This window comes from Canis lupus, chromosome 32 (assembly GCF_003254725.2).
Source record: "Canis lupus dingo isolate Sandy chromosome 32, ASM325472v2, whole genome shotgun sequence".
Classification (NCBI taxonomy): domain Eukaryota; kingdom Metazoa; phylum Chordata; class Mammalia; order Carnivora; family Canidae; genus Canis; species Canis lupus.
Window position 1 is genome coordinate 12,283,696 of NC_064274.1, and position 12,732 is coordinate 12,296,427.

Genomic DNA, 12,732 nt, shown 5'->3' on the forward strand with positions numbered 1-12,732 from the left:
AAAGCTATAGTAATAAAAAAATACACTATTAGCATAAATACACACACACACAGATCAATGAAACATAATAGAATGCCCAGAAATAAACTCATGCATATATAGCCAATTAATTTTCAACAAAGCAGCCAAGAATATACAATTGGAATGGACTATTTTTTTCTTCAACATCTTTAAATGTGTTTATTTAAAAAGAAAAATCAGTTGCATACAAAGTGTTTCATAGTTTTTAATTCTCAAAACAAATACCCAACCCTCCACCCAGGGCACCCCCTACTTCAGTGGTCTTTTTGGTAACCTATTTTCCTCTTACTGAAAGTTAATGGCTCAGAATAGACCCTCCTACAGAATTCATCAGCACTAACAGATTGCTTAGAACAGAGATCTAAAGAAACTAATAAACAAGGGTCCTTTGTAGCGAGGTTAATGAGAATCCCTATAATGGAGGCAGACACCACAACAAAGTGCCATCAATTGCTGAAGGCTAAAACATAGATATCATTTTCAACAGTATTTTATTTTCTTTGGAAAAGTCCTTAGACTACATTAAATAAGACTCCTTTCCTCTAAAGAAACAATTTACATTTTGTTATGATGCTTGTAAAAAGTAAGTAACAGCAAACACACAAGGTTAGTTCAATAGCATGGGGCAATGAATCGTATCCACGCACTTCCTAGAATCAAGCTGATAAACTGTGCCACATCTGATTATATATTGCAGCATGATTGAAATAACCAAGCAAAAGATGATACATTCACAACTTATATTTAGGTGATGACCACAGGTTTATAAGAGTAGATCACTCCAATAAAACAGGAGTGAACAAACAGGAGAAGACAGATACCAACATTCCCCTAACCCTTTGTCAGAAGATTTTTGATCCATATTGCAACAGTGCAAACAGAACATGTGACATTATAGGTTAGACACTGTAGAAAAGTAACATTTGGGGGAAAAAAGCTATTTATCAGTAAGTAACTTCAAGTTGCCTTCTTCCCCTGGGATAGCAAACAGCTGATTTTAAGCATTTGTTTTAAATTGGTACTACAGGAATAGAAATGCAAATTTTTAAAATCCCTGTTTTTTACCCTGGAATTGAAATGTCTCGAACTCAAAAAAGTGATTAGTACATTATTTTGTAAAGGCCTATGAAATAAAGTTAACAGTAAACAGATTCCTTTTTCATATCCAAACATTATTTCCATCTATGTGTAAGAAAGTATAGTTGGCTCCAACTCTTCCGTGTCAGAATCCATCGTAAATCCTTAAAGCAACGACAATGCTTTATTTCCAGTGTCACTACAAGTACTGTATTACCATACCCTATTGCAGAGTTTTAAAAGCTCGAATCAGGTAGATATTTACAGCCAAGACCCGCTTTTTCACGTTCATAAACTTATTAATCTGCAGCCTAAACAGTAACACAATATATTACATTCTGTAGTGCATAAATAAGCAACATCCACTTTAATTGCCAATTCAGTCTTACAGATAACTTTAAAAAATTATTTGTGCATAGTTTTAAGCACTATCTACAATCACAAATGTGAATACTTCCAGAAATAAAAAAAGTCAGGGACAGTCTCTTTAATAAATGCTGAGAAAACTGGACAGACATATCAAAGAATGGAACTAAACCACTACCTTACACCATACATGAGAATTAACTCAAAGTAGATTAAAGACTTGATTGTTCGACCCGAAACCATAAAATGTCTCGGAGCAAATATAGGCGATAAGCTCCTTGACATTGATCTTGAATTATTGGATCTGATTCTTCAAGACAAAAGCAAAAATAAGTGGGACTACATCAAACTAAAAAGCTGTATAGAAAAAAATTAAAAGGCAACCTACTGAATGGGAGAAAATATTTACAAGTATTTTAATATTCATATAAGAACTTAATATCCAAAATATATAAAGATCTCAAACATCTTAACATGCAAAACAAGACCAAAAACAAACTCCAAATCAAAACAATCTGCTTTAAAAATGAGCAGAATATCTAAACAGACATTTTTCTGAAGAAGGCATACAGATAACCAACATGCACATAAAATGTTCAATATCACTAATTATCAGTTGTACGTGTTCAATTCTCAAACCAAACTACAAGCTCGTTGATGGAAGGAGAGTATCCTAGTTTTTTTATGTAAGCAATAGAATAATAAAACTAATGCCTACACCTCAATTTAAAAATTTAAAAGGAAAATTTTAATCACTGATTTCATATGCATAACTGGCAATGTTTATTTGCAGGCTTCAATTTTCATTAAAGTCATGTAAAATATCAAACAAAATAAAAATAACTTGCAACCGATATAAAAATATTCCCAAGTCCATCTTGTGTGATTTGCTAACTCAACCAATAATCAAAAATTCAAGTAATTTCAATTAATTTGGGCAAGAATTTTGAAATCTTTATCTTAACTTGAAATTGAGTCCTAATTTTCTCTTTTTTACTCTTTCTTAATCATTAGGCAGGCAGTACACTTATTCTTCTGTAACTCTCTGGTCATTTTTTTTTCTTTAAGAGATGGCAAAGTTAGGGTACAAAAAAGGACAAGACAAGTTTTAGGCTTGAAAGCAAAAAAGTGGAGTGAACTGCACTAAATGGCTTGCCTTCTTATAAACAAGGAAAGAAGGGGCAGAGGAGTGGGCTGAGGAGGAACTCGGACATAAGGATGAGGAAGGAAGACTGCATTAAATTGTGAATTTTGGGTGCCTGGGTGGCATAATTGGTTAAGAATCTGACTCTTGGATTTGGCTTAGGTCATGATCTCAGGCTCATGAGATCGAGCCCTGTGTCAGGCTCCATGCTCAGGGCAGAATCAGCTTCAGACTCTCTCCCTCTGTCTTGCAGCCCACCCCCTCACTCACCCCTGGCCAGGAAGGAAGGACAGATGTTAGGACAGATGTTAGGATGGTCATCTTAATACAGAATGATTTAATTGGCATATGATATGACTTGATCTCTGGGCTGCCACAGTTGAGAAGCATTGGCTTGACATTTATTAAATATTTATTTTTGTTTTAAGGGTTTGCATGGATAAACTCAGTTTCCACAATAAACTCAAGAAGTACACACTAATACGATCTCCATTTAACAGGGAAGCTAAGAGTGGTAGTTTTAAAATGTCCACAAAGCCTGACACCTCTCCCTTCAAAAGAGGACCCCAGATTCTTCTCCCCTTGAATATAAACCAGATTATTGACCTGATCTTCATGAACAGAATTTGGTACAAAATATAGTTTGTCTTCTGATGCTCAATCATTCAAAGTGTAGCTTTCATCTCTCTCAAGTTTCTCATGGTAAGGGAAGCCAGCTAGCAGTCAACTAGAGAGACCAGTATAGGAAGGATCTGTGGTCTCTTGCCAGGAACCAGCACTAAATTGCCCAGCCATGTAAGTGAACCACCTCGGAAGCACATCTTCTAGCCCCAGTTAAGCCTTCAGATAACTGCAGCCCTTGACACCTCTTGACAACATCTTCCTGACAGACCTTGAACCAGTACTACCCAGCTAAATTACACCTAAATTCCCAACCCACGGAAACTGTGAAAGAAAATAAATGTTTACTATTGTTTTAAGGCCCTAAATTTTGGAGTAATTATTATACAGCAATAGATAGCTAATACATCAACGCACAAAAAGGTTAAGTAATTTGATCATATTAATGCAGCTAACAAATGGCAAATAGAGATTTGAAACTAGTCAGGGTAGATCCAGATCCTCCACTCTAACCCACATGGTATAATTTCTTTCTTCAAAATGAAGATTATCCTGCCTATACCTTATTAGAGCTGGTGCAGGGATGAAAAGAAATTATATAAATATCTGCTATCTATTAAACTGAATAGGAAATAGTTTAATATCTATTATTACTACTAAAAGGCATAAATTCTTAAGTATTAAAATAGAAACATAAAACACAGGAAATTATCTATATAAATCAAGAAAACACACTCCAATAAAAATTTTTCTCACAAAAAATCATTTATTTTAAACTCACTTTGTTACTCCTAGCTATGTCAGTCATTTAAGATTTCTAAGGCAAAAACATTAATTCTATAATAATTTCTCACCTATTTAGCACCACCATAGGCTTTTGTTATTTTACACTCATTTATCAAATCATAACACATTTTTTTAAATTACAATACATGTTTAAAAACACATGTTATGGAGTAAATTTTGTCCATGCAAAACTCACAGGTTGAAGCCCTAATCCCCAATGTGACTGTATTTGGAGACAGGGATTTAATGGAAGGCAATCAAGGTTAGATGAGCCCATAGAGGTAGGATCCTAGTCCAATGCAGTAGTGTCCTTATAAGAAAAAGAAAAGGCCATGTGAGAACATGGTGAGAAGGTACCATCTGCAAGACAAGGAGAGAGATCTTACTGGAAACCACCCTGCCCAGTACTTTGATCTTGGACTTCCAGCCTTGAGAGCTATGAGAAAATAAATTTCCATTGTTCAGATTAGTCTACATAGAGGGCTATGATATTCACATCTTTAGCCTTCATCCCTTTCTCCTAAGCACTAACATTCATTTTAGTCATCTATTTAAAATGAGCTCCTCTCCATGGCCTCATAATTACCTTCCCTTCGTGACTTCCATTATTTATATTAATGGACCAATTGTCAAGATGCCACATCAGGATCTCTCTTCCTTCATTAGCAATAGCAGGATCTGAGAAAGATGATTAATAAAGCCCTACAAAGGGATCATCAGACTCTACCAAGCTCATAGCATTTGAGCTTTTGGCTTAAGTTCCAGATTCACCTGGAGACAGGGAAAGGAGCATTAGTCAGCAGTAAAAGGTTCCTAGAAAGTTCATGACTCTGCTTCTTCCTTTCAATACAAAAGATCAGGTCAGACAGACTAAAGAGCATTTTAATAAGTAAAGGCCCCACCCTAAGTACAGACAGAAAAGATTTGAATTACTGTAGACAAAAAGAACAAAAGTTGCCTCAGGTCTCCTCAAAGCACTGAGTCAGCAGGGAGCTCTCCCTGGTGCTACTTCAACCTTATCTTAAAACTTTCTTATTAGTTTCTATTCACAATAGCGTGACAAACTGGCCTTCTGACAACATAGCCCTCCCCAAACATGGGCATCAGAGTTGGGCCATCACACTACTCCTACCTAACACCCTCTTTAAGGGTAGATTCAAGTCACATGAACTCAAAGCCATAGGATTATCTTTGACTCCTTACTCACCCTCATTAACTACTGGCCACCCTGTTCTGTTTATGTTTTCTTTAAAATTCCATTACCAGTTTCTGTTGGGATGCTGAGAAAGTTCTAGAGATGCATAGTGGTGACGGCTGTACAAAAGTGTGAATGTATTTAATGCCACTGAGGTGTGCACCTAAAAATGGTTAAAATGGTCATCTTATGTTACATATACTTTACCTCAATTAAAAAGAAAATCCACTGCCAATTATTTGTCAGGTACAGGTCCTTAGGACCAAGACCTAGTTTTTGCTGTATTGGGCTGGTGGGGTCAAGGGGAATCAGGAGGCACCAACAAAATGGTGGCGGACCTTCTATCTTGTTACCCTCGCCTCGGAACTTTCCCACCACCAGCAGACCGCCCAAGGACAGGTCATCATGGGGAGACAGGACCTATGCAGGAGACCTGAACTGCACCTTACCCAAACCCCATTATAAGGGCATAAGCAGTTATCGCCCCATACCGATTCCACCAGTAATATGCCCTAATACCATCACCCCACACAGACACAACCCCTTCCCCCTCTCCCCTTAAAAAGCTCACATGTACTCCCTTTGGGCATGACTTCCCTGGCCCCGTGACTTCCCCGGCTTCACTCCCTTACAGGGCAGCGGAACCTCGCCCGAGAGCGCTTCCATTAAAGACTTGCCTCGACACACCTTTGCCTGCCTCTCTATTTCATTTCACTATCACCCGGATTAAACCTGACATGCGGGTCTTCTAGATGTTCTCCCTGCACCTTCCCATCCATCCATCTTACATAGCACCACTTCAAATACTGCTTCTATCCTTCGAATTTTCTTCAAAATTTACTGTTTGGAGGTCAATACTAATTCCTTAACCTAAAATTCAAAATGCTCTACCATCTAGTCTCAGCCTACATTTATTTAAGTATTTATTATTTAGTTTAATTTAATGTTTTGGAGAGATGGTGTGTGAAGGGGGAGGGGCAAAGGGAGAGGAAGAGAGAGAATCTTAAGCAGGCTCCTCACCCAGTGCATCTTGAGAGCCCCATGATCTCTACCCTGAGATCAAGACTTGAGTCAAAATCAAGAGTTGAATGCTTATCTGCCTAAGCCACCCAGGTGTCCCTCAAGTCTGCTTTTAAAATTATTCCATTTGCTAATTTCCTGCTGTGACAGCTCTGTCAGACATTCTGTCTCACACTGACCGTGTTTTTACTCATAACCTTTTTCTGGCCTATATGGTTTTCCTTTCTATCCAAAATCATCTTATGTGCCTCATTTTACTTTTTCCACAAAGTTGTTCTCTGACCACCATAATCCAAACTGATTTCCCTCTCTTCTTGTTACCACTGACTGGATGTTCTTATCACTCATTTGAAATGTATGCCATATACATTCTACCTCCCCAATTAAATCACACACTCGAAGTCAGAACACTTAATCTTTTATTTCTTGGTTTCATCCTGTGTCCAAGTAGGAGCAACTAAAATATTGATGGACTGGTCCAATTCCAACTCATCAAGTAACAACAAAAAACATTCGTTGTGAGATGGAGATACTTGCATTTATATTACAGAAGATTTTTAACAGATAACACTGAAATAAAGGGATTTCTAGTTAATCCTAAATGAAATGAATGCTATCCTATCTTCTTTTTATTGCTTGCAATCAATCCACATCTATTCCCAAAACATAACTGAGATTGTTAAAATAAAAAAAAAATAGGTTATTGGCCCACCTAAGATCAAAAATCATGAAATGTTACCAAGCTGAGACAATTACACTGGAAACCTTAAGAAAGGCAAGTTGTTGCAGTCAGAGGTAAGTTTAACATAACCACCGGGAATGATGACCACTAAAGTCCTTTAAAGTCTTTCTAAAGTATGAACGGTCTAAACCAGAGCTGTGACTCAAGCAAAAGGTTCTGACAGACATCAAGTTCAGATAGAAGCTTTTGATAAATGCCTGGTATGCAGAAATATTGGTATGCTTACTAAAGATACAATCTCATAACTTTAGATACCAGTCAAGTTGATAATCTGTTACATAATGTTACATAAATGAAAGAATCTAAATAGTGTTCCTCCACACAGAGGGTCATTGTTGATCTACATGATCAAAGGATGACTTAGAGCAGAAAGAATGCTTATTGGCAGCATTCAGATTGTCCTCTGTGGAAGTTTTGGTTTAGTCTAAATGTCTGAAAAAATACTTAGTTGAGGCTCTACAATTCTACCCCATAAAGCAGAGAAGAGAGGATCTTGATGTGAAAAATTAAGTAAGTATATTCAATTATGAAATACCTTGCTCTTTACGCAGGATAGAATTTGAAGCCCCTTAATATTTTTTTAAAAAGGAAATCTGGCATGAAGTTGTGACAGAATATAAACACTATTTAATCTGTTATAGGAGGACTGAAATATAAAAGTAGGGTCATCTTTACTAAGGAAGTTTCATCAACACACTTCTGTTACATACTTGCTACATTTCAATGGCCAAGCATAACATCTGCCTTTAGTGAGTCTGTAAAGAGCCTTGCTGCTTCCAGATTTTGAGGGACCAGTTAGCATGTACTACTATAAGAATACCACATACAGCATAAACCAAGAGAAGTACCATAGCTTTTCTAACTGAATTATTAAAGAGAAATGTATTTTCAAGACGCTATACTGTCTAATAGCTAAAAGCATACTTTATTCCATCCTTTCACTTAGCAGCTTACAATTAGTAGGTACTTCTATTAATAACTCCTTTATTGAACATCTCAGACCTAGCTCCAGAGTTTTTTAGGAAATGAGAACACTAGTAAGGCAAAAGTCAGGGTCTCTGTCGTATTTAGAATTTGTTACGGGTACATAATTACACAATCTCTTAGGCTGGATATATAACCAGACTTACTTTTAGAAGGATACCACTTGCTTTTTATGATGCAAATCAAATTGCTTGGCCACCAAGGAGACAGGTCATGATTGAGAAGATAACTTATAAAGAAGAGCTAAAGTATAACAAAATATTACTATAATGTAACAAAAATATTAAGACAGTGCATTCTCTTTATCAAATGAAAGCTATTCTAGAAACATGATAGTCTTTTAAAATTCACAAGTATTCACAAATATTATAGTATTAGTATTTTAATATTAAGACAAAATAAAGACTCTTAGGAATACTAAATATGTGATTACTAAATATTTTATATGAAGGATATATTTAAAACTTCAACTTTTGTAGCAATCATTTTAAAATGATTTTCAGAAATTTATCTTAAAATTTAACATCTCCATGACAAGGCTAAAATATTCCTTATAAAAATCAGTTAAGGAGCAATGGCTACCTCCTTCAAATTCTCATACATATTAATGTGAAAAAGCTCAGTTTCTAACAAAAAAGCCTCAAACAGATCACTTACTATCACTTACCAGTGTAGAAAGCTTAAGAGCACTTAGATAACCAGAACATATGGTTTCTGCAATTTTTGCTTTCAAATTTGATCACTATTTTCCAAAAGAATACAACACAACAACATGGCCTTCGTGCTTATCCATTCTCTAGTATACTAGATGTGAATAATTATACCACTACTTTAAAGGAATGTGGTTTTAAGCAACATCCTTTTTAATCTGGCAATTAGAAAAATATATTTTCTTTTTCACTCTAACTTGCCACAAATCAGGAAAGAAATGGCTTTTGAAGACTAAATCATTTTTCCTACTATAGTTAGGAGGGAGAACTAAATAATGATTTTGCCTATAATTACAACCTTTCAAAATGAAGTTTCTTCATTCAAAATCATGTCATAATGCAATCAAAAATCAATTTTCTTCCAGTTGTGTAAAATGAACACAATTATTTTAGGACTCAATCTTGCTAATGAGAAAGACAGCACACCACCTACGTTTTAGTCTCAAAGTCACTAACCAAATGCAATTTAATTAATTAGTATTTCCTACATAGAATTTAATGCCCTATTCTCACTCCTTGTATGACAGTCACTAGTCAGAAAAGAATTTTTTTGGCCCATAACATTAGGGTTATCCTATATTAAGTATATGAATTCACCAATAGTCTCAGAAATGACACTTACTAGCAGTATTTCATAATCACTTCAGTATTATTTTAGGGTAGAAAAGGAGGTCCTGGAGTAACTAACATAGAAAGATGGTGGTTACTGAGAAACCACTAGTATTTAAAAGCTTAGCCTGATATTTAAATTTTAGGTGTTCAATATTTAAAGGCTTCGTTAGTTTTAACTGAAAAATAAAACCACCTGAAGTGCTAGAAGGATTTTACTGCACTAACCCTGGAAGAGCTGAATGAATCGAGGGTACAATGTTGAGGTGATCACACTCTCTGGCAGCTCCCTCAGAAAGAGCTTCAATAGACTGGCAGCGGAACAGACATCACCATCCTTCCCAAGCTCCACAGGCGCTCCACTCTCAAACTTCCATCGGAGCTGTTCCACCACCTTTACATTGCCATTCACCCTAAAAAGGCCTTCCTGGGTGAGTCCTGGAGGAGGAGAGCAGACACAGAAAATAAATAGAAGTCTGTCACAGGCAGACACTAACTCCAGAGAACAGTGACAACAAAATAAGTAAATCGCAGTGCAGGATTTTCTAAATGATTATCCAGTACTGGAAGATGTTCACATTCTGTAAAAATGCTTTCTTATAATAATCGATTTTCAAACCTACTAGATATCAACTAAAAAGGTCATATAGGATTGTTATAAAAGCTGACCTCTATAAATAAGGTTAGGACACATATAAACAGAATATATGTTATTTTGCAAAGAAAAGAAATTACATTCATATATATTCTGTAATACATGATAGAAACTTACTCTGGGCTCCAAGAGCAGCTTAGTATTTTGAAAACTATTAAAAACAAAACAAAACTAACATGTATGTAAGAAACTTCTTAACTGTATGTGATTACCTTTGTAATAAGAAGAAATACTTTACTAATCACTGAATTCAAAGGGTAAGACTTTATGAGACCATAAGGTAGTATAAGACAACTTCCTTCCCATCAGCCAGTTGAGAGGGGATATTACTGTTGGTGAGGGTCAGCACAGAAGCATCCATAAAGCAGCCTTTGGATGTTTTACACCATGTTTGGCTAAAGCATAGGGAAGATGGGAAGACTGGGGCTGATAAACTGTGAAGCTAATGCAGTTTAAACTTCAGGGCTCCTCATTTATTTAGGCCCTTCCCAGTGCTCTGTTCCTAATTCTTTTTTTTTGTTGTTCCTAATTCTTATTAATTTTGTATTCTTTTTCTTTTTAAGGGGCCCCATAGGGTCAAGCAGTAGGACACATAACATCTTGATTTATCCTCAACAAAGAGAAGCAAATATATGAACTGAGAAACATGACATCATAAAGGAAGATAAACACATGGAAATGTGGAGTGCTTAAGTCAAAGAGCAATGGGGTAATAAAATGGGAGAAATGGGACAGGGACACAAATGTCGAGTTCAAGAGCAAAGACCTGGTGCGTCTGGCTGGCTCAGTCTGTAAAACATTCAACTCTTGATTTTGGGGTCATGAGTTTGAGCCCCACACTGGGCTTAGAGCTTAATTAAGAACAAAAAGGGCAGACTTTATATGGGAGCACTAAGGAGGAGGGGGAACATAATACAATCAGGGGTTAAGGAAGATCTTGCTAGCAAAGAGAATGGAGAGAGCAGAAAGATGGCTTTCTTGAACCACATTCTACTCTAAGGCAGTAAGAAAGATTCCAGTGGGAAGGCTGAAAAGGAGAAAAAAAAAAGATTTCATAACTTAGTACAAAAGGGAAGGAAAAGTTGAAAGGTAATTTTAAGGTTTAAAAATAGGAATCCAGGAGAAAGCACTGTAAAAGATAAGATGAAGTAGGGGTGATGAATTTAATAAGTATCTGGCGCTATGTTACAGAACTTAAAAAAAAAAAAAACAGGAAAAAAATTCAAACACTACCATTACCCTTATGGAGCTTGTAGTGGTAAGTTGCATACGAAATGTGAAGAACATGAACATCAAAAGTTGACACGAATTTTAGCTCCAATTTTGACAAAAGTTTAGGAAACCGGAGAGGATATTAATCAGAGGAGATACTAGTCAGTATGTGTGGTAGGCAGCTTCTTAAATGGCCCTAATAATGCCCATTCTCCTGATATCCACACTCTTGTGTAAGTAATCTCTTCCCCTTGTGTGTGATCTGGATCTAGTGACTTGCTTCTAACCAACAGAATATAACAAAATTACATAATTAGGTTCTAATCTTGCTTTTGAGATTACATTATAAAAGATTGATGTGCGTCTTACTTGTTTGTCTCTCTCTGGCTTTTCTGGCTTGCTCACTCTGATGAATCAGCTGCTTTTTATTTGGTTAGCTATCTTATGAAGAAGTCCACGTGGCAAGGAACTAAGGGTAGTTTCTGGACAACAGCCGGTGAGTAACTGAGACCCTCAGGTCAACAGCCCACAAGGAACTGAATCCTGCTAACAACCACGTGAATGAGCTTAGAAGTGAACCTTTCCCCCAGTCAAGTACTATTATGGCTACAGCCTTAGCCAACATCACAACTGCAGCCTTACAAAAAGGCACAAGACAGAAGATACAACTCAACTGTGCCTAGATTCCTGACCTGCAGAAACTGTGAAATAATAGTTACTTTTATTAAATTTTAAAGATTTTATTTATTTGATAAAGTGCACAAGCATGGGGAGAGGCAGAAGGAGAAGCAGGGAGCCCCACATAGAGCTTAATCCCAGAATCCTGACCTGAGCCAAAGGCAGACACTTAACCAACTAAAGCCACCCAGGCGCCCCTAACATTGTTGTTTTAAATCACTACACTTTGGAGTAATCTGTTACACAGCAACAGGTAAGTAAGATGCCATTCCCTTTAGTATTGCAGAGTATCTGTTATTGAGAGACTTCTTGTTTAACTCATTTTTAAAGCTTTCAAGGTCTATTTCCTCCTTTAGAAGCTTCATCTGTAACTTCAGAAATGTGTACTGCCATCAACAGATAGCGCCCCAAAAATACCACCCATCCTTGGTCAAGGCCCAAATCATGAAAATTTAGAATTCTATATCCCAGTCCTATATCTACCCAGTTTCTGAGCCTGGTTTTGGCGAGCAAATGCCTCTTGGACCGGATCTCTCAGTGTTTTTCTAGCTTTGACCTTAGGTTTTCTTTTCCAACAAGGCTTTTTGACCCTTCCCTCAAATAAATACTTCCAGTTATTCCAAAATAACTGCCCAGCTCCAAGAACTGGCTTTGGTCTTCAAGGTCCCTGATCCCCCTAGCCTTTACTAGTGGAAAGAGAAGGTGTAAATGGAAGTCAATGAAATTCACTTTTTAACTATTTTTTCCGCTCCTTTTCTATTTGTTTAACTCTCTTCTCTCAAAAACATCACTTAAACAATTCTTTTTTTTTTTTTTTAAGATTTATTTTCATTTATTTATTTATGATAGACATAGAGAGAGAGAGGCAGAGACACAGGCAGAGGGAGAAGCAGGCTCCATGCCGGGAGCCTG

At 36.6% G+C, this 12,732-nt stretch overlaps 1 protein-coding gene across 6 annotated transcripts in view; it reads right to left on the reverse strand.

Annotated features, from left to right (window-relative positions):
• FAM13A (family with sequence similarity 13 member A) overlaps positions 1-12,732 on the reverse strand; it is a 344,934-nt gene that overhangs the window by 275,260 nt on the left and 56,942 nt on the right. For 5 of the 6 annotated variants that reach the window (XM_025424952.3, XM_035709590.2, XM_025424933.3 and 2 more), the window contains exon 3: positions 9,504-9,713. In XM_025424952.3, the coding sequence (XP_025280737.1) occupies positions 9,504-9,713 (210 nt within the window). Of the gene's footprint in view, positions 1-9,503; positions 9,714-12,732 lie in introns of those variants that run through there. The other variant, XM_025424960.3, reaches the window with a different exon arrangement.